Source organism: Nothobranchius furzeri, chromosome 4 (assembly GCF_043380555.1).
Source record: "Nothobranchius furzeri strain GRZ-AD chromosome 4, NfurGRZ-RIMD1, whole genome shotgun sequence".
NCBI lineage: Eukaryota > Metazoa > Chordata > Actinopteri > Cyprinodontiformes > Nothobranchiidae > Nothobranchius > Nothobranchius furzeri.
The window spans coordinates 59,084,423-59,105,557 of record NC_091744.1 but is presented as its reverse complement, the minus strand read 5'-3'; the positions used below and the strand labels follow the sequence as shown (position 1 = coordinate 59,105,557).

The following is a 21,135-nucleotide window of genomic DNA, read 5'->3' as shown; positions in this document are numbered from 1 at the left end:
GGTTTTTCTTCCAGTTCGACAAGTTTTCTTTTGGAAGGCTGGCTGACTCCAGTTAAAAACCGCCACATTTCACCGCTAGTTTTAACACGAAGCTAACCGCTAACTTGATAAACTGATTGAATGGGATAGGTGGAAATGACGTTGGATGCGGCATTCACGTTTCGCGTACGTTTGTGTACGTTGCATGCAGGCGGGAGGAGTATCAGACATCCATGGAGGATGACTGATAAACATAACTAATTTGGTGCAAACATTTACTCGCCAGGTGGCAGGTAGAGCTAAAAAATTTACTCCCCAAATGCACACAAGCTTGCAATATAAAGGACAACATCTGTGCCCCTCCAGCTCGGCTGTGTGACTGCACTAACCTGTCCTGTGTGACCCTCATCATGTAACCCTCATGTCCATGCTTTCTCTGGAGGAGCAGATAGGAAACAAGATCTCCTGTAACTTAAAATGAACCAAAGCTTCCTCCCAGTTTCTCTTTAAGCTGAATTTAACATCAGTTTATCATCATGAAACAAAAGAATAAAGTGGAACAAGAACTTCTATCTTCTATTTCTCTCTCCTTTTAACTTCTCTGTGTCCCTAAATAAAAGAGACGGATGATTACGCTGCAGCCGCCGTCATTGACCCTGCCCCCTCCTCAAGACCGGATCTCCCTACATTACAACAAGCAGTCTGACTGAGCGCTTCCAGGAGAAATAATAATTAAATTATGAAAATAATAATGCGTGTTTGGAGCATCGGTCTGAAGGAGCGTCCTCCGTAGAGCTGAAACAACTAATCGATTTAATCGATTATAATCGATTATTAAAATAGTTAACAACTTTTTTAGTCATCGATTAGTTGTTTAATAATCATATTTTACCGCATAAAGTCTATTTTTTACCACAATCTGACATCGGTTACAAGCTGTTAAATTTGCCGCCAGTGTGTGGCAGTAATGAGCCACTGATCTACCAGTGGAGCCGTAGAAGAAGAAATGAGCCAATGGGTGCCCTCGGTTTTCATGACGTATCACGTTACTGACGCTCATCTTGCTGTGAGAAAATGGCGGAACAAGAGGAAATACGGAAGAAAAATAGAAGCGACAAAACTGAAGAGAAACCCCGGACAAAAACCTCACGAGTATGGGAGCACATTTGAGACGAAAGCATGTGGGGGCTGATGCAGCAGAGGAAGAGCACCGCGGTCAAGTGAGCCGTCATTTGGAAGAGCCAGCCCGGTAAGTAACAGAAAATAAACAAGCTGGACTTAGTGTTTTAGCTGAGTTCGTTATAGTGGATGTTAAACATGTTTTTTTGCCGCGTCAGTCTGCGGTGTTCTACTTCTGATTGACTAGATGCAATCATGAATCTCCTCCGTGTTGTGTATCATGCGCTTGCCAAATTTAGCACGTCTGTTTATAAGAATGTTCTCGTTAAGAGAAAAACGGCACAAACCCATAACTATGTTCCTCATTCAAAAAAGGACAACTCCGCGGAGAAAAATATACAGACAAGCTGTGTCCAGGTGAATATAACGCGGCATAGTTGTACACTTTCAATTTTTAAATACAGGAGAAATTCAGAAAAAGTCATTTTTTTACTATTAAAAGGCTGTTTTACTATCTAACGCTGTAAAACGCCTCACAACACATTTTTATCATGTTTCTTAAACAGTATTACACAAAATAAACATTTTTCACATTTCTCTGGCTAATTTAAACACTCCCGACTCAAAGTAAAAACCTCATGAGCTTCTTACTTAGAGCTTTTTAATAGTAAAAATGTTTTACTTTTTTTCTGAATATCTCCTGTTGCGGGCTATTTTGTAGAACGTAACCCTCAAAATAAATGATCACTGTATATTGTTAATTAATTCAAATAATATAATATTGATTTAGTGTTGTAGTGTGTGTGCTGCTTTATTTTATATGTGTACTTATTTCAGTCTATTTGTGTTTCTTATGCAGAAAAAAACAAGCAACGATGGACAACTACATGGGGAAGAAGACACTCACCCCCCAGCAATTCATACCACTTACAAACTCTATTCTAAACATGCTGGTAAAAGAAATGAGGCCACTATCCATGGTGGAAGGAGCAGGCTTCCAGCTAATGCTAAAAATTATTCTGGACTGATATTTTGCACTGTTTAGCTCATTTTATACTGCTGACTGTGTTCATGTGCAATAAAATAGATTGCAGTCAACTGCACAATTCTCTTATGTTTTTTTGTTCTTAACTGAAATGCATCTATCACTTGTATAGGTTAAATAGCTAAACAATAACAAACCGATTAATCGATTAATCGAAAAAATAATCGACAGATTAATCGATTATGAAAATAATCGTTAGTTGCAGCCCTAGTCCTCCGATCCTCTCTCTTGTGTGAGCAGACAGTGTCTCTCTCTCTCAGTTGCAGATCGAGCGAGCGGAGCGCGCCGCATGACAACCCGCTCAATTAACATAATTCACCGCCCAAATCCAACAGAACCAGTCGGGCTGATTCAGTTTCGGTTTGGTCTCAGGTTACAAATCCAGCGCTCAGCCCTGCAGTACCACATTAAGGCGGAACCACTTGGTAAATGTGGAGGACGCTCACTCTGACAGATTTGGATGCTGCGCTGGTGCCGCCGTTAAAAAAACAAAACTACATTCCACTATAATCGATTATGGCGTACGCTCCTACGATGCGGAATCGTTTATGTCCGCATCCCGATGCATCGATTATTTGATTATTTTTCTCAGCTCTATCCTACACCTCCCAGTCGGCCGTCGGGGGTGGGGGTGGGGGGTGCGCGCGGGGTTTGGGGGCCACAAAGAGAGGGCTAGCGGGCCGCCATTTGCGGACCACTGGTATATAGTGTAGTCTTTGTCCACTGAAGTACAGTGATCCCTCGCTACTTCGCGGTTCGTTTATCGCGGATTCACGACTTCGCGGATTTTTTTTGGAGCCTTATTCAAGAGAAATTCGCCGATTCGCGGTATTTTTCTATGCGAAATGTCAAGAAATTCCTGTTTATTTTCATCAATTTCATCATAAAATGCACTTTTTGTAATAAAACTATAAAAAAACCAAGTAAAAAAATTTTTTTTCTTGAGTTTTACCCACAAAAAGAGAATGTGATCATACGATAATTCAATATAGTACTGTATGTCAGACTGGTCGGCTGGATTCGGGAGTTGAGCTTGTAGGGAGCGTGGTTTCACAGACGCGGAAGTGATAGCGTCGGTGAAACGCCGGCTCACGATTACAGGTGCTGGCCAGTAAATTAGAATATCATCAAAAGGTTGAAAATATTTCAGTAATTCCATTCAAAACGTGAAACTTGTACATTATATTCATGCAATGCACACAGACCAATGTATTTCCGATGTTTATTACGTTTAATTTTGATATTTATAGGTGACAACCAATGAAAACATCAAATCTGGTATCTCAGAAAATTAAAATATTCTAAAGGCCAATGAAAAAATGTTTGTTTCTCTAATGTTGGCCAACTGAAAAGAATGAACATGAAAAGAATGTGCATGTATAGCACTCAATACTTAGTCGGGGCTCCTTTTGCCTCAATAACTGCAGGAATGCGGCGTGGCATGGACTCGATCAGTCTGTGGCACTGCTCAGGTGTTATGAGAGCCCAGGTTGCTCTGATAGTCGTCTTCAGCTCCTCTGCATTGTTGGGTCTAGCGTATTGCATCCTCCGCTTCACAATACCCCATAGATTTTCTATGGGGTTAAGGTCAGGCGAGTTTGCTGGCCAATCAAGGACAGGGATACCATGGTCCTTGAACCAGGTGCTGGTGGTTTTGGCACTGTGTGCAGGTGCCAAGTCCTGTTGAAAGGTGAAGTCTGCATCCCCATAAAGTTGGTCAGCAGCAGGAAGCATGAAGTGCTCTAAAACTTCCTGGTAGACGGCTGCATTGACCCTGGACCTCAGGAAACAGAGTGGGCCAACACCGGCAGATGACATGGCACCCCACACCATCACTGACGGTGGAAACTTTACACTGGACCTCATGCAACGTGGATTCTGTGCTTCTCCGCTCTTCCTCCAGACTCTGGGTCCTTGATTTCCAAAGGAAATGCAGAACTTGCTTTCATCAGAAAACATAACTTTGGACCACTCAGCATCAGTCCAGTCCTTTTTGTCCTTGGCCCAGGCGAGACGCTTCTTGCGCTGTTTCATGTTCAAGAGTGGCTTGACACACGGAATGCGACACCTGAATCCCATGTCTTTCATGAGTCTCCTCGTGGTGGTTCTTGAAGCGCTGACTCCAGCTGCAGTCCACTCTTTGTGGATCTCCCCCACATTTTTGAATGGGTTTGTCGTCACAATTCTCTGCAGGGTGCGGTTATCCCTAGAGCTTGTACACTTTTTTCTACCACATTTTTTCCGTCCCTTCGCCTGTCTGTTAATGTGCTTGGACACAGAGCTCTGCGAACAGCCAGCTTCTTTAGCAATCACCTTTTGTGTCTTGCCCTCCTTGTGCAAGGTGTCAATGATTGTCTTTTGGACAGCTGTTAAGTCAGAAGTCTTCCCCATGATTGTGGTGCCTTCAAAACAAGACTGAGGGACCTTTTAAAGGCCTTTGCAGGTGTTTTGAGTAAATCAGCTGATTAGAGTGGCAGCAGGTGTCTTCTATATTCAGCCTTTTCAGAATATTCTAATTTTTTGAGATACCAAATTTGGAGTTTTCATTAGTTGTCACTTATGAATATCAAATTTAAATGTAATGAACATTGGAAATACATTGGTCTGTGTGCATTGCATGAATATAATGTACAAGTTTCACGTTTTGAATGGAATTACTGAAATATTTTCAACCTTTTGATGATATTCTAATTTACTGGCCAGCACCTGTAATCTAGGAAACCCCCGAGCGTTCGAGCGTCAACGAAGTGACACGGAAATGCCGGGCTTTCCAGAAGTAAGTAAGATAACTTACTATGAGCTGACAGTTCGTTGGATTGATTGGTAGGTTGGAAACTCTGATCATGAATCTGAAGAAACGATGACTGAGTGGTGAGCTGGAAAGGCGACTTCCGTTTATAGCCGCGGTTTGTGACGTAGGTGCGACGTGGAGGGAATCCCCGCGAGGGGCATGCTGGGAGTCCCTACTTCGCGGATTTTCACCTATCGCGGCCAGGTCTGGAACGCATCTACCGCGATAAACGAGGGATCACTGTATTCCTTCCTTGTTGGCTGTAGCTGTATGTTTAGATTTTATGTCTATACATGTAAACCTATCATAAACAATGTTTTGTTGTTTTTATTTCAAGCTGTTTAGTGGCGGTTAAACTTTATGTGGAAATAAAACCGAAAGTGAAACACAAACATAATTATTGGCACCACTCTAATTGTTTACTAAACCGAGTAAGAATGCACCACCACCAGGTGTTTTCTTTAGATTTCAGTCAGCAACACCACTTTAGACTTCCTCTTTAGTCCTTGTCAACAGCAAAGGGTTTTCTGTTCTTATTTCTAGTCTGTTACTCATTGAACTTCTTTTGTCTTAAAAATTTTATAAACAAAGAGAACATAAAATAAACAACCGGTTGTTGCTTGAGGTCAGCCTGTCAGACGTCCATCTTTCTTTACTTCTCTGTAGATACTTTGTTCTGGTGGGTTTGACACTGACACGTTTGACTGTTGGTGTGGATCCTGATGAAGGGTGTCACCGCTGCACCCATCTCTGTTTGGATTTACCTAATCTGCTAGGCGCAAGAGAGGGGGCACGCCTGGGTTTGCTGCCACGCTGTTGCCATGGCGCCCAGGGTCTGGAAACCCTCTAGAGTTTCCATGACATTGCCACGGCAATTGAGATAACTTGGAGAAACCAGCCAAGCATCTTTATTCATGTCTCAGCTGTTTGTCTTCAGCTTTGACCCCCTTGTCCCTCCCTCCATCGTCCTCCTCTACCTTGTGAGAACATCTGAGCTCCCCCATCCTTTCTCCTCTCACCGCACCGCCTCCTCCTTCTGAGAACCAACTGAGCTTTGTAACGATCCTTTTGTGTTGTGATAAATGCAGAGTTTGGTCGCAGTGTTATGTGCTTGCTGGAGGGAGGGGGGTCTTGCTGTGTGTGTGAGACATGCGAGGACATAACAGGCTGTTTAGCAGCCAGCAGGGCAGAGACCAGATGAGATTTGGTTAGAACTGAACGGTTGGGGAGAGCGTTCTGGTTCTGATCTGCTTATGTAACCCTAGAACTAGGCCCAGCTGCTCGGCCATAGAGAGGAGTTGACATAAGGACTTTGAAATTACACGGCTGTATGTTTTCCTATAGTCATGCAAATTCTAGGAATGGCTTATAAAAAGCCACTGTGTGCTCAGCAGTGGTACAAGATGGAAGAAAAAACCCTAATTTGATTTTGTGGTGGGACAAAAAGTTTTTGAAACAAGGGATTAATCGGACTATTTCGGAAATCTGATTTCATAACTCAAACCAAACAGCCATGGCACTTTTGAGCCTCATTTTAGTTTTATTTTAGCATCAAGATTTATGTCAAAAACACTCTGGGGATCTGCTAATGCTGAAAACTGGAAACCAGACAAATCCGTCCACCATAAACACATAAAAACATCTTTCCCTCTGACCCTGCTTTGACAGAGACACACACTAATCTGTGTAATCCATAACTCGGCCCTCTGATAGGACCATATCCTCTCCAGAGCCTGATGCTAACCCCTCCTCTGGTCCAAACTTGGCCCACCCGCTCTCTGTAGCTCCGTGATCTCCTCGGTGGCAGAGCTGCTGTTTAACTGGGTGTTGTTTTATACCTAATAAATCTTTCAGCCCTGTTGGAGAAAACACTCCCGTTAGTCAGCAGACCTGTTTTGTACCAGCCTGAACAACAGAATACAGATGTGTTTACTTATGTTTCTGCTTTTTATATTTTATAGTTCAGATCACAGGAGAAACACGTGGAGAGAACAGATCACACCACCCCCCTCGGCTTTGTCTATGTTTATTAATACAAGTGCCCAGAACGGTGGGATTTCTGTGATTATTATTAGAAAAAGCAGTTTAAGGTTGGATTATTTCAAACCACACCAGTGTGATAAACTTTTCACATTGTTGAGTGGTTTGAACAGCGTCTGAACGTTCTCCTTTTCCGTTGCTATTATTTCTTTTCTCTGAAAGATTTTTTTTCTTGCACTGAATTTAAAGATGCAATATGAATAATCACAAGGAGCAACTACAGAGATCCGTCCAATCCATTATTTATTAAATTAAAAACACTAAAATTCTATGATCTGGTGGACTACATTATTTTAAAATTTATGTATAATGCAAACAAAAGGAACGTACCTGCAGGATTAATTAAACGATTTTCAAAAAGACATAGTAAATATGATTTAAAGGGACATGAATTATTTAACATACCTAGACATCGGATACTCGTAAAGGAACATTGTGTCTCCATATATGGAGTTAAATTGTGGAATAAATTGAATACTGAACTCAAGAGTGCAAAAACAATATTGACTTTCAAAAAAGAGATAAAAAATAAAACGATTAACTTATGTAGATCCGTTACATAAATGTGTGAGGGGAGGGGGGTGGGGGGGATTAAAGGAACAAAATATTAACCTAGTATGTGCTTGTATGTGTATATATGTATGTATATAGATCTGTAACTTAATGCTTCTTTCTGTGTAAATTGTTTTCTTTTTCTATTTTTTTCTCAAATTCATGGGTTGAGATTTTGTCGGCCAACAAGTCCAGGAACTATATTGTTCAATTTCCTTAAGAATCATATGATTATTTCATTTGTATTAATGCTATTTTAGTTAAAAGGGGCAGACAACATAAGTTTTTCTTCTTTCTGTCCCCTTTTTCATTTTGGCTTGCAGCAATTTAGTTCTGATTGTATTTTTATTTTAATGTCAATAAATGAAAATAAAAGATTTAAAAAATAAATAAATAAATAAAAAGATGCATCCGTTTGTTCACGGAACAGTTTGATTGGTTTTTTAGCGTCACAATGCTAATCTATAACAGATTAAGTGTTGCAGCTTGTGTAATAGTGGCCATTGTTTACAGTCTGGTGTTTGTCAACGCGTTGGGAAGTTCAAACCTCAGCCTGCTAATGTGCTGCTAATAAGTTAGAGTAGCAAAAACACTGTGACCTAGTGGTTTTATTGCTGCAGGACAAAGGATAATAAAACAGTGATGATCAGCTCCAACACTCAACTCATATTAGAACATCTGTTTGTTTACGTAAGTGTTTGTTTCTGAACCTCGGCCTACGTTTGGTCCAACACAGGGACTTTTCTTTTATTTATCAGGAGTTTTTGCAGTTTTTATCAGACATTTTTCCAAAAAGAAAATGTTTGTGCATTTGCATCTTTAGCTTGTGACGACCTAGAGGTCATCAGCATGGCGTGGTTTTCCAGGATTTAGCATCTGTCCTTTACTTTGAAAGAAATCAGATGCATAGTTCTCCTGGACATCGGCTGACAAACGTTTAGGCCTTGATAGAAATAGTAACTAAAAGTGTAGTCATACAGATCTTCTGCATTTACGGTTGGTGTTTTTTGGCTAATGTACTTTATTGTATCTGACTTGCGTTAATAGTTACTCCCAAACATTAAATGTAAAGTTTTCTTATTATACATTTTTAGTCAGAAGCCTGGATTTAAAAACATTTTTTCCCCTTTAGGTTCAGTCTCGAAAAAACTAAGTAAAGAAGAAAAAGATGAAATAGCTTACCTCTTAGTTGTTTGTTAAAAAAAATCTGTTGAAAGTGAAAACTAAATCTTCTGTGGCTTTTTAAACACTTTAAAAACGTATTTTGTGGATGAAATCAGTACTTGTCTCTGAAGTGGACAGATATTTACAAAATCATTTAAGAGTTTTTTTACAAGATTTAACAACGAAAGTGTCCTTTTCTTTGTTTCTGACCTAATTTACTCTCACCGATGATAAAGGATGTCCTGTAGTGAGGGATTCTGTGTTTGTAAAACTCATCTCTTTTGACACAAGAGCCATAGCGGATGGTTTATTTCAGTCTTAAGTGGATGTTGGTCTTCTGCAGAGCCCATCGTGAAGAATGGCCGTCCTCCTTCAGCCCACAGTGTCCACTCTTTCCTTCACCAGTACACAGGATCTTTTAAAAAGCCTCCGATACGACGGCCGCAGAGCGTCATCGGAGGAGGTCTGGGCTCGCTGATGCCTCGAAACAGCAGTCGCCTTGGTGAGATGCATCACATTGCACATGCTCACATTTAAAGTTTGCATTTCTGCTGCCTTTAAAGGCAAAACTTGTGTTTCCCGTCAACATCGGAGTTGATCTCAAACTGACTGAATCTGACGGTAAACATTAGAAACCCTCAAACATCCTTGAGTTACATATTTAAGTCTTAATTTATTTGGTTGAACCACAATATTGTCAGCACTTTGCTACAGGAACGGTGTCCAGATGATGATGTCTGACATCGCTCAGGCTCGGGTAAAAATATGCGTTTTCCTCATAAGGCTCTGAGTCACTGGCCTGAAAAGAAAACTGTCAGTCTTTAAACTTTATTTACTTCTTCTGTGTCCCTGACTTGATTCACGCCGGAGCTTGGTCCGCTCATAAAGTCACCAAAAGAACTCCTACAGACTTGTTTATCTCTGCCCTTCCTCATCCTCAGATATCGTCCACGAGAATATGAAGATGGGGTCAGACGGGGAGAGCGACCAGGCGTCGGGTACGTCCTCTGACGAGGTGCAGTCGCCTACGGGCGTTTGTCTGAGGAACAAAGGGAACAGACGCATCTCTGCGGAGGTGAGTTCTGCTTCAGTTGCTTTGCTGTTGGCATCCTTGTGGAGCCTTTTGCTTTATTAAATCATTTGATTTTGTATGAGTCACCTCCTCCTGAAAGAACCCTGATGTGTGTCTCTTCAAACTCATTCAATCATCTGTTGTCTGGCTGAATCACTCATTCATTCAGAGGTTGCGCTGCATTCAGAAGAGTCTGCGCTCCATCCTGTGACTCGGCGTGGGCATTTTCTCATTGTGAGCACACATGAGGCCTCGGACCTCTCACGTCATCTTAGCAGAACCACAAATGCTTCCACTCATTGTTCCTCTGAGCAGAAATGAAAAGATTTGACTATTTCCACACATTTAAACATCATTTTAATAGCAACATAATGTAGAACTAGTAGATCACTTTGCTTTTTTAGTGTAATTCTTCCTCAGGTATTTTCTTTTGTTTATTTTAGTCTAAGCTGTTTCCAAATGAAAGCTTTTGTGTCCTCGATGAATAAAGCCACTCTTACAGGAATTTAGTTACTCTACATTGAATCAGTGCAGTATAGCTAACATTTTGACTACACTTACACACACCAAATGCACTGTGTGAATGCCTCCTTTATTCTGCCGTATTTGAAGGGTTAAGCCTTTTCCTAGAAGTTCCAGCTAAACACCGTTATGCAGATTATGTACATGTAGGGGCATTACCTCGGCCAGCTCTAATTACCTGATAAACCGAGTAGTTTCTCCTGTTCTGCAGGGTTTGTTGATGTGCAGAAGCTACTTCCTGTTGCATGAATCATGGATAACCCACTCTGCAATACATATTTAGAGAGCAGAACAGCTGAGGGGATGGGAGAGTGACCGTGTTTGGATTCAAAACCTAGCATTATTGCAAATTCACCACAACAGCATCAGTCTAGGTACGTCCTGGTAGTAAACAGATGTTTAACGCCATTGGCTTTTGCTGAGCGACGCTTCAACTGGATGGGGGGACTCAAGACAAAAAGACATGGTAGGACTATCACTTTCATGGATTTCTTAAAAAAAAAAATCATACATAATTCCTAAAAAGGGGTAGACTCTGGATTGCTGCACTAAAGAGGTAAAGGTAATTTGGTTTATCTTGAGTAAGTCAACAACCAGCTGTCCTGACCCTGATCTGTGCCATTTGTTCCTCCTTTAAATCCCATTAGCATCACTTAGCCCATTAAGACCCCCCCCTCCACCACCACCACCACCACCACACACACACACACACACACACACATGTAGGTTTGCTGTAATGAACAGCTTAGTGGTCTGAGATGGACTTCAGGTTGTACTCATTAAATTGTGAAGGCGGGAAATAAACATAATGGCATGTGATGATTAAAATCCTTAACTATCAAGTAAAAACTGTTAAAGAAAAAGTGAAATAAAGAAAAGGGAAGGAAATAACTCATATTTTATGTTGTGCATAGGTGAAACACATTTATGATTTGTGTTTATGACTTATTGTCCGCTGCCGTAAGATAAAAGGCAGGAAATACGGTTTTTGCGTGTTTCTGAGTGTGTTCGTTAGAAATTATTTCATTATTCGATGGATGGATATAAACTACACTTTCAGAATTAACCATCAACGTCAACAACTGATTAACCATTGGAATTAGCGTGATCCAAGCCACTATCCGCTGACCTTCAGCAACACAAGCAAGGCCACAACAAAGTTTGTGTTACAGATATTGAGCTAGATTTTGATGTGGAAGTTAAAGTCAAATAAATGTTTGTGAATCATTTGTTTCTTGAACTCTGATTCGTGTGCAGAAGAACCACCTGTTTTAGCTGCCCACACACAAACCAGGGTATCCGCGGGTCCTTAAAAAGTCTTAAAAAGTCTTAAATTAGCTTTTCCAAATTTAAGGCCTTGAAAATCCTTAAAAATGACAAATAATCCTTAAATCCTGTTTCCAAAGGTCTTAAATTACCAAAGACCCAATAAACAAGATTATTTTATTTCTATAAAAATTTTCGTGAATTTCTAGTTAGCGTTCAGCATTTTTTGTGTACGATGTTGGCGTAAGCGGAACCGTACACATTCAGTTGGTTGTGAAAGGGGGCTATTTTTAGATGAGCACATTAGCTGGTTAAGCTAGTGGGAGCTTGCGCCATGGGGAAGTGCAAATTTAATGGTAACTGGATGGCTAATCCCACGTTCACGACGTGGTTAGCACCGGCCCCAGGCAATAGCTGGAAATTATAGCTTAAATTTAATTTAAAAAATAGCTTAAATTTGGTCAAAGAGGCCTTAAAAAGGTCTTAAAAAGTCTTAAATTTGGCTCCCTTAAACCTGCAGATACCCTGACAAACAAGACACATCACCTCCTGTTGTGTGTGTGTGCATGCGTGTGTGATATTTCCTGTGAGTGATTTGTATGATTGCAATTTTGACACACAGTTTCTTCGGTGTGAACCGTGCAGCTGGATCGACTCGTGGCTCTCTCTTTCTGAGGTGATCCAGCTGTGAAATCGTGTGGCCATCTTTGTTTCTTTCATGCTGCTGCGAAACTCAGAGAAACAGGTGTTAAGACAGGAAGTGGCAGGAGGAGTGAGATCGTCCATCCCATTGGTCAGGTGGTGGAGCGCGTTGCTCTCACTGCAGAGGAAGCAGGACTGTTTTGGGATTACATCACAAGGATTAGCGTAATACGGTCCAGATGGACCTCTGTTGTAACAGATTAGAAAGAGTCGATTGGACGACTGGAGGAGGGTGGTCCGAGGGCAATGGTCAGGGGATGGACGACATCTCTCAATCTGAGAATAAATCACCAGTTCTGGCTGTGCAAAGAGAACGAACGGGACAACAGAGCTGGGATTAATGTCTCTATCATACAAACATATCAGCTGTGACTACACCTAGCATCTGGTGTTTATGTGACTATTAAATAATTTGCCAGAAGTCAGTGGTTACAGAACAACTAGAGAATCCTAGAAAATGTCTATTAGTTTCCAAAAATTAATTTTCATGTTTTTATAAGAACAAGCGCTCAATTTTTGAGCCTGTAAATAATTTTTTAAACATTGTTTTACTAAACAAGAGCAAAAATAATAAGGAAAATAACATATAAATATTAATATAGTCTATAAAATTAATTAATAGCTGAACAAAAAGTATTTTAAACAACATTTTTGAAATTGCATTGATCATTCGTCCTTCATAATTCTTTGGTGTTCTGTTGATCAGCAGCATCTGAATCCTGAGTTTACCTCAGCACCTCTGGTTATAGATTAATCTGCTGAATCTGTTGAAACGTGAAATAACGTTAAAAGTTGCAAATCTGTGTGTTGGTTCAGAAGGAAAAGGTGTAAATGTTTAATGAGACCTTAGGATTAACAGAGATGCACGATGGGAGGAATCCAGATGTTCCTTTGTGTTTGTTTAATAATACACAAATCCACAACGTTCTCTGATCAGAGACGGCAGTTTGTCAAAGGTTCTGTTGGTCTTCAGTTTTATTTATTTTCCTCATTACTGCAGCTGTGACAGGGTTTGTGTTGCGCGTTTGCACGCAGGACCTGAACAAACGTCTGTCCCTGCCGGCCGACATCCGGATACCTGACGGTTACCTACAGAAGCTGCAGCTGAGCAGCCCCCCCTTCGACCAGCCGCTGAGCCGACGCTCCCGCAGAGCATCGCTGGTGAGTAAGAGGAGTAGTGATGGATGGGATCTGATTAGATTAGAGAGAAAAAGATTGATGAGAGGACAGCTAATGTGGCATAAATGAACAGAAGGGACATTTCCTGTGGGAGGATTACAGTAATGTGATATTATGGGTTTTAACTTATGGAGGTTTGAGAGTTTTAACCTGAAAAGAGGCAGCAACCAACTAAACCAGATACAGTTGAAATTAAAAAGTGAAATCAGCTTCTTAATTTTGCTCTACTGGAATTACACTCAATACATTAAAGGCCTGTTTCATGCTGCTTTATCACATGGCTATGAATAATTTTCATCTAATACCCAATTTTAGCTCAAAGTCTGTAAAAGCGACTGATTTGGAGCCATTTTTTGTGTTTTTTTAAATAGTTTTTAAGCTGTGATACACATCCAGAAAGCTGTTGTATCTAATGAAAACCTTCATTAAAATCTGCTCAATGTTTCATGACATATTTTCCCAACGCACAAGCAACTAAAAGAACAAATGCTGCTTAAACACGGCAGAATAATAAATGGATCGACAGCAAAACATTTGCCAACTTATAAATCAATCACGAGCAGTGATCTAAGGCATCCCAGTCAATAAGTCCTTGTTGGAGCTTCTTTGTTTGGAGGACTCTCATTGAATTAAGCGTCAGTAAAAGGGCTGCATCCCAAGATTTTCTCACTCGTTAAAACGCTAAGCAAGGAGATTTACCTCAGAAAAATCTGCTGGGATAAGAGCCGGGATTATAAAAGAAAATTCAGCGTGAGAACAGTTTCAGATGCTTTAACGATGCTGTACTTTGCTTAGTGTTTCTCACATAAATAGTTGCTGGAAGTGAACGCACATTTGTATTTGTTTCAGACAAATCTGTCCGGTCACGAGACCGAGTCGCTCGTGCAGACAGGTTGAATCTGAAATTGCTGAGACAACTTTAAATCAACACTTAAGTTTCTCGCTTCTCCCCCTACTGGTTTAAAGAGGAATTACAACTGTCATAAATATCCATGTTGCTGCCTGCAGTAGCTAGAGTTAAAAATGAGCTAATGCTAAAGTAATCCAACGGACACTAAATAAGCTACAAATTAAAATATTAGTACTTACAAGTCCAGTAGCAACAAAGCCAGGTCACCATCAGTCTGTGGTTTTGTAGCCTCCTTTAGCTCCCTCAAACAAGTGTAGTCCATGGCATTGTTCTCTCAGATTTTACGTCTTTGCTTTACCACCGACAACATTACTCTTACTTCCAGACTCCGTTATGATGCCAACAACAAAACAAAAGTCTTGTGCTTTTTTAACTGAAGGTCAGAGAACTGAAAAGCTAACTGCTAGCCTTTATATGGGGCGACGGTGGCACAGGAGTTAAGTGCTCGCCCCGTAATCGGAAGGTTGCAGGTTCGAGCCCCGCTCAGTCTGTCGCTGTCGTTGTGTCCTTGGGCAAGACACTTAACCCACGTTGCCTGCTGGTGGTGGTCGGAGGGACCGGTGGCGCCAGTGCTCGGCAGCCTCGCCTCTGTCAGTGCGCCCCAGGGCAGCTGTGGCTACATTGTAGCTCATCCCCACCAGTGTGTGAATGTGTGTGTGAATGGGTGAATGACTGGTTGTGTTGTAAAGCGCCTTGGGGGGTTTCAGGACTCTAGAAGGCGCTATATCAAATACAGGCCATTTACCATTTACCATTTATATGAGCTACCGACACAGTAAACAGCTATTATTGAGAGAGCTCCCACTGGTGTCTGTGCCTGAACCACAAAACTGTTAAGTATGGTTTCTGGTCAGCAAAGGGCTACAAAGTGCTGTCCAATGAGAAGTTGCTCACGTTAATGGCTCAGTTAATGAACCCAGTTTGAAAGCAGTAGCTTAAAGTGTTAAAAACTCTTTAGTGTTGCTTTAATATGAACCCTTCGATAAAAAGTAACGGGAAGTTGTCAAAAACATCAATTATTTATTCCTGCTGAGTTTTAACCAGACTTTGTTCTTAGAGTTTTATTGTGTTTTTGCTGTTATCAGTGTGAAACTGTTTAAAAAAATAACGTTTTACAGGTAGAACTTTGGCAGATGAGCTCCCAAACTTTCTTCCAGGCAGCTCATGTCTGAGTGTTCTTAACAAAAAATAAAAGTTAAACGGGAACAGATCAAAGGTCAAACAGAGGCTGATAAAGACAGCTGTGGGTCAGGTTTTATTTTAAAGAAGTAGAAGTGAGAGGTCATCCTCTGCCTTTAGTTCGTCTAATCTTATCCTCTCAGCTTGTGGCCGTGTGTTTACGCTACAGCCCAGTCAGCAGCCTCGGTAATTGGCTTGTGGTTTTATTTGACTCTGCATGTGTCTAAAGCAGAACAGAGGTAGAACACCTGCTTCACATACAGACATGCAGCTCTGCAGTGTTTCTAAAGCTCTGAGTGGCATTTTAACCTGTAGTCAGTGCAAATCACCTAGATTGCTACTCTTAATTTCCTGTTAGTAATGACTTACATCTTAGTCATGAGTTCCTATATGTTTATGTTGTGACTTACAACACAAAAGATGATTTGGAGCCAAGTGCTTCCCATGCAGAGGAATGCCAAGCTTCAACAATTAAGAAATCCAAATCTGGGAGTGAATTTTTAAATCAAATGAGTATTAAATTACTATTCATGCAGTTTTGAACTGAGCCTGGCAAGCCCTCCTACATATGTATATGTATAGCCTGACCACGACCCATAGACAGAGCCCAGTCCTGGGGCAGAATCTAAGGTTGTCTCTCAAACTGTCTCCACGGTGCTAGGACCAATCAGAGCAACGTAGTCATCGCTACGACAATGTGTCAGTAAGGCCGTCTGCTATACACGGTGAAGAAGAAAAGGCAAAAAAATCTTTTTTTTAAATAAATGACCTCTATCTGCTCATGTCTCAAAAGTCTAAATCGTTCAAAGTTGATGCCAAAGCCGTTTCAAATGAGCGCCACTCCTGAGCTGACGCCATCTTTGTAGTTTTTCTGTCACAGCTCTGGCACGAAGCCTACCATAGTCTCGCTACAAACATAGAGCTCTGTGATTGGCTGGACCTAAAATTGTTTGGGCCAATGGTGGACCTGCTGAGGGTAAAGTGGAACGTGGCTGGACCGACCTGCATAGCTAATCTTTTGCTATTGCTGTGGTTGGTCTAGATTTGAATCTGCTTTATGAAGAAGTTTATGTTTCTTCTACAGATAAACACTTTGTAAAGTTAACAGTCACAACACATTAGTTAGGATGGTGTTTGGCCTCCTTACTCCTCCTCTCAGATGCTGCTGGACAGGCAGATGGTGTCCGTTTAGCTCGTCGCTGCAAATAAAAAAGCCTCAAATGTTAACTCTGTCTGTCCCTTTCCATCCTCCAGTCAGAAATTGGATTTGGGAAGCTGGAGACTTACGTCAAACTGGACAAACTGGGGGAGGTATGTGAGATAGCTCACCTAATTAAACATAAATGCAGCTGTGAAAGTTGTAAAACTCCCCCCTTCTCCTGCTCTCTAGGGCACATACGCAACCGTCTTCAAAGGGAGGAGTAAACTGACGGACAACCTCGTGGCGCTGAAGGAGATCCGGCTTGAGCACGAGGAGGGGGCTCCATGCACGGCTATCAGAGAAGGTTAGAATAAAAAAATCACGCTCCGGCGGATCTATAGAGTTCATCCTTACTCAACTCTTAACATGAGTTTGTGTTTGACCTGAATGTAAAGGAGTTCAAAATCACAACATCATTTCTGACTTATTTGCTCCAGTTTTCCAATTAATCCTATTTGTCTTTTTCCTGTTGTTTTTCTAAGTGTCTCTACTGAAGGACCTGAAACACGCCAACATTGTAACACTGCACGACATCGTCCACACGGATAAGTCGCTCACTCTGGTGTTTGAATACCTGGTGAGGCTGGGTGAACGTCTGCAGTCACCTTGCTTCAGACTTTTTTTCATGGATGCTCAAACGTATTATTATTCATTACCTTCTGGAGAGTACTGCTTGTTTACCAACTGTTGCTCTCTGCCCTCCTTTTTTCCAGGACAAAGACCTGAAGCAGTACATGGACGACTGCGGGAACATCCTGAGCATGCAGAATGTCAAGGTGAGCCTTTGCAGATGGCCCGCTGGCCCAGCCACCTTCATCAAGATGATGCCAGAATCCCGTTTGTTTGCCCCCTGGTGGGGAAATGTAGTCTTGTCTGTCTTTATTTTATTTAGAAGTTTAAAGGTTCCATATCATGAAAAATCCACTTTTTGGAGCTTTTTACCACGTGTTATTGTCATTTCCTTATAAGAAATACCTCCAAACCCTGTATGGCTGCATTCATGCATTTCCCTGTCTCAGCTGCAATTTAATAGATGTAAAAGATTTTTCCTGCAAACGGAAGAGATTATCCCACTTGCATCATCGGGCATTTCTCCTCCCCCTGAACCTGGTCTGGTCTCAGTTCTGAAACCTGAATATTCTTTGGATATTCTGACAAATGACTTCTGCGTTGGGGACAAAACACTGCTCTTAAAAACCATGCATCTTGTATAAAGATGCACATAATGGCCAGCACAGGTGTGTTAGGCGACGTTTGTTTTGTAACAAACTTGGTAATTTTGAGGTTAAAACGCCAGACTGGCATGTAATTGTGTGCAGGTTAGGGTTAGGGTTAGCCTCCCAGCTGCAGCAGTAATGTTCTTCTTCATGGTTTTAGCTACACTTACCAGTATTATGTTTTCAACTCTTTATTGGTAAACTATTTAAAAAATAAGGACTAATCTGTTTTTATTCTTTTTAATTCTTTGTTTATTTAGCCAGTGTGAGACCATGTGAGGTGAGCAGAGTAAATCAACTAAAATGCTGCTTGGAAATGACCAAACTCAAAGATCTTTAGAGACACAAAATATTATGCAGAGAATAATCAATAAAACTAAAATATATGTCATGCATCCGGTCCAAGATTATTTACTATTGTGTTTATATTGTGTTTTTGTATTTCAGAGACTTTTTTAACACGGACACATTTGTCCCTTATTCTTCTCCACCTCGCATGCGCTCGCCACCTCTAAACCCACGTTTCCAGTCATTTCCGTCCTCAAATAAAATGCTGGCTGCGTATCTTTTTACTCCTCCAGTCACGGGTGAATAAACGTTTTCTTTCCGCGAGGTATTCTTCAAGCTGCTCTGTATCTGACGCTAGATATCTTTGGCTCTCTTTTTATTAATGTTTTTGAGAGGTCAATGGCGGTGATGTTGACGAGTTTAAAGGAAGAAGAGTCCTGGCAAATCACAAGCTTGGGTTCTCTGTCTTGTTTGACAAACGTTTAGAAAAGTGGGCTCAACTCCGTCCATCCTTGCAACCTGTTGGAGAGCCCTCACAATGACGCATGTCTCTGTGTGGACGCAGAAGCATAAGTTAGCCTCAAAGACACTGTTGTAGGCACGTTTTGTTGGAGCTTCGCTAAAACAAACTGTTTCAGCTCCAGGTATAAAATCAGGCTGTCCTGATTGAAACCAATTTTGTTCACGTGGTTCTGACTGCCATATGCATCACAAAGAAAACTATCCTCATAAACAGGAAAGGGGGGGGGGGGGGAGTCCGGTGGCTGTCTCCCTGGGGTTTCTGTGCTTCGGGGAGACCCATGGATCTCTAGGGCTTGGAACTCCTCCATCTTCCACACGTCCTTGGGAGCAGGTCTGTGGCCCCTCACACTCACTGTTGGACACTCTTATAGAGAAAGCCAGTGCACACACACAGGTGCTCACATGGTGCTCTCTCAAGGATGGACTTGGGCATTTTCAACACATCACCTGTGTGGTTTACACTAAATCCACTATGAATTATTAGCGTGTGTTTCTCAGCAAAAAATTGTTACTTTTATATATCCTCATGTTGTTGGTGCAGTGATATTTAGGTCTTGTTGTCATCTTCTTTTTTCTTATTTAACACAGCCCAGTAATTAGATGTTGTTTTTTTGCCTTCGGCTGACATGTTTCGGCCGGAACTTCCGCCGTCGTCTGGGCCACCAGCTGTTCGTGGCGTCACTTCCGTTTACGTGCTTGGTCTTCTTGTATTTTATGTGTCCCCTTTTTCTCTCTCTCTCTCTCTTTCTGCAGGTCTAGAAGCAGAATCTTGTTCATCATTTGTGGTTTATTTTTTTAATCCCCCCTCCCCCACCACTTCCTTGCTTCTCCCCCTTTTTCTTACACTTCTGTCTCCGTGTTCGTTGGTATTTAAATAAAACAAAAATATTTCTAATAATGTTTTGGTATCAGTAGTGTTATAGCAGAAGCTATAACGCTCCACCTGTGAGAATAAAACTGCAAAATAAATTCAGGCTGACGAAAAAAAAAACTAATATTTAGGATCAATAACATCTCAATAGTGCAAACTAATATTTAGGATCAATAACATCTCAATAGTGCAAACTAATATTTAATCACGTATTGTGCCTACCTTTGCTCTAGAATGTTTAAAATAGCATGATCTGGAACCTTTAAATGAGTGGAAAATGTGCATTTAATCATCATATTAAATAATATTTAACTGATTATACCTTTTCTTTCTTTAGCTGTTTCTATACCAGATCCTCAGAGGTTTGGCTTACTGTCACAGACGGAAAGTTCTCCACAGAGACCTCAAGCCCCAAAATCTGCTCATCAACGACAGAGGAGAACTCAAACTGGCTGATTTTGGTAAAATCAGTTATTTCATAAGGCCACGGTAGATTAGGGCTGTGCCTCGCTTGAACAATTCTGGCTCTTTGCAATTCTCAATTCTTCCAAGAGGCAGGGTCAAAAAAGGAATTATATAATAAATTATATAATATTATTGAAATGAACCAGCTAACCTAGGGTCTTGCTCGATGAAATGGTCTGAACGTCTCCATGAAGTTTTATTCTGTGGATGTGCCAAAGTGAATCCGCACTTTAGAACATGGTAACAAAAACACTTCCGGTGGATTCTTCATCAGCATTCGGCAGCTACTGGGCATTGAAACTGGAATCAAATCTGGGAAAAACTGAAAATGAGTCCTGGTTCTAATCAGTGCTGCATGCCCAACCCTACTGTAGAGTAAAACGAGTGCTTCAATTATAAGAATGACCTCAGAAACTGTGACTATTTAGAGATCAGATAATAACAGTTGAATTCCTTTATTTGGTGGAAATTTGACTTTTTCTCACAAATGTGAGTCTTTCTGACATCAGAGAATATTCTTGTATTTAATTAATATATTCAGACGATTTGAAACATCTTAATTTCTCCTTCCAGTGAATCCAGTTATTGCTTTATTCTTCATTTTAAAGCCTTTTTATCCACATTTCTGCATTTGTCACCTGCTCCACAGGCCTGGCAAGGGCCAAGTCCGTGCCCACTAAAACCTACTCTAATGAGGTGGTAACGCTGTGGTACCGGCCCCCCGACGTGCTGCTGGGCTCCTCCGAGTACTCCACACAGATAGACATGTGGTGAGTGTGTGGGGTTGCACTTCCATATGTTAACATGTCGAAGACGCAGATAGGATCATCTGAAAATAGAGTCATCACTAATAATTTGTTGGAATCAAACATTATTTTCATTGAGAGTCAGATTGAGAACAGTCCCCTGATAACCTTTGACACCCCCCTAACCCACAGGGGTGTGGGCTGCATATTCTTTGAGATGGCTGCTGGCAGACCCCTGTTCCCTGGTTCCACAGTGGAGGATGAGCTGCACCTCATCTTCAGGCTGTTGGGTCAGTGCTGCCCCC

At 41.3% G+C, this 21,135-nt stretch overlaps 1 protein-coding gene and 1 long non-coding RNA gene across 2 annotated transcripts in view; both read left to right on the top strand.

Annotated features, from left to right (window-relative positions):
* The window catches only part of LOC107388451 (cyclin-dependent kinase 17), a 44,653-nt gene that overhangs the window by 20,737 nt on the left and 2,781 nt on the right, over positions 1 to 21,135 (top strand). The window contains exons 3-12 of the mRNA XM_015963991.3: positions 9,034 to 9,192; positions 9,632 to 9,765; positions 13,288 to 13,413; positions 16,775 to 16,831; positions 16,911 to 17,025; positions 17,204 to 17,298; positions 17,435 to 17,497; positions 19,957 to 20,080; positions 20,734 to 20,854; positions 21,023 to 21,120. Coding sequence (XP_015819477.1) covers positions 9,034 to 9,192; positions 9,632 to 9,765; positions 13,288 to 13,413; positions 16,775 to 16,831; positions 16,911 to 17,025; positions 17,204 to 17,298; positions 17,435 to 17,497; positions 19,957 to 20,080; positions 20,734 to 20,854; positions 21,023 to 21,120 — 1,092 coding nt within the window. The remainder of the gene's footprint in view (positions 1 to 9,033; positions 9,193 to 9,631; positions 9,766 to 13,287; positions 13,414 to 16,774; positions 16,832 to 16,910; positions 17,026 to 17,203; positions 17,299 to 17,434; positions 17,498 to 19,956; positions 20,081 to 20,733; positions 20,855 to 21,022; positions 21,121 to 21,135) is intronic.
* LOC129153656 (uncharacterized) lies at positions 1,050 to 2,204 on the top strand. Its single transcript, XR_008559632.2, has 2 exons — positions 1,050 to 1,228; positions 1,958 to 2,204. It is a non-coding gene; the product is annotated as an uncharacterized lncRNA (long non-coding RNA).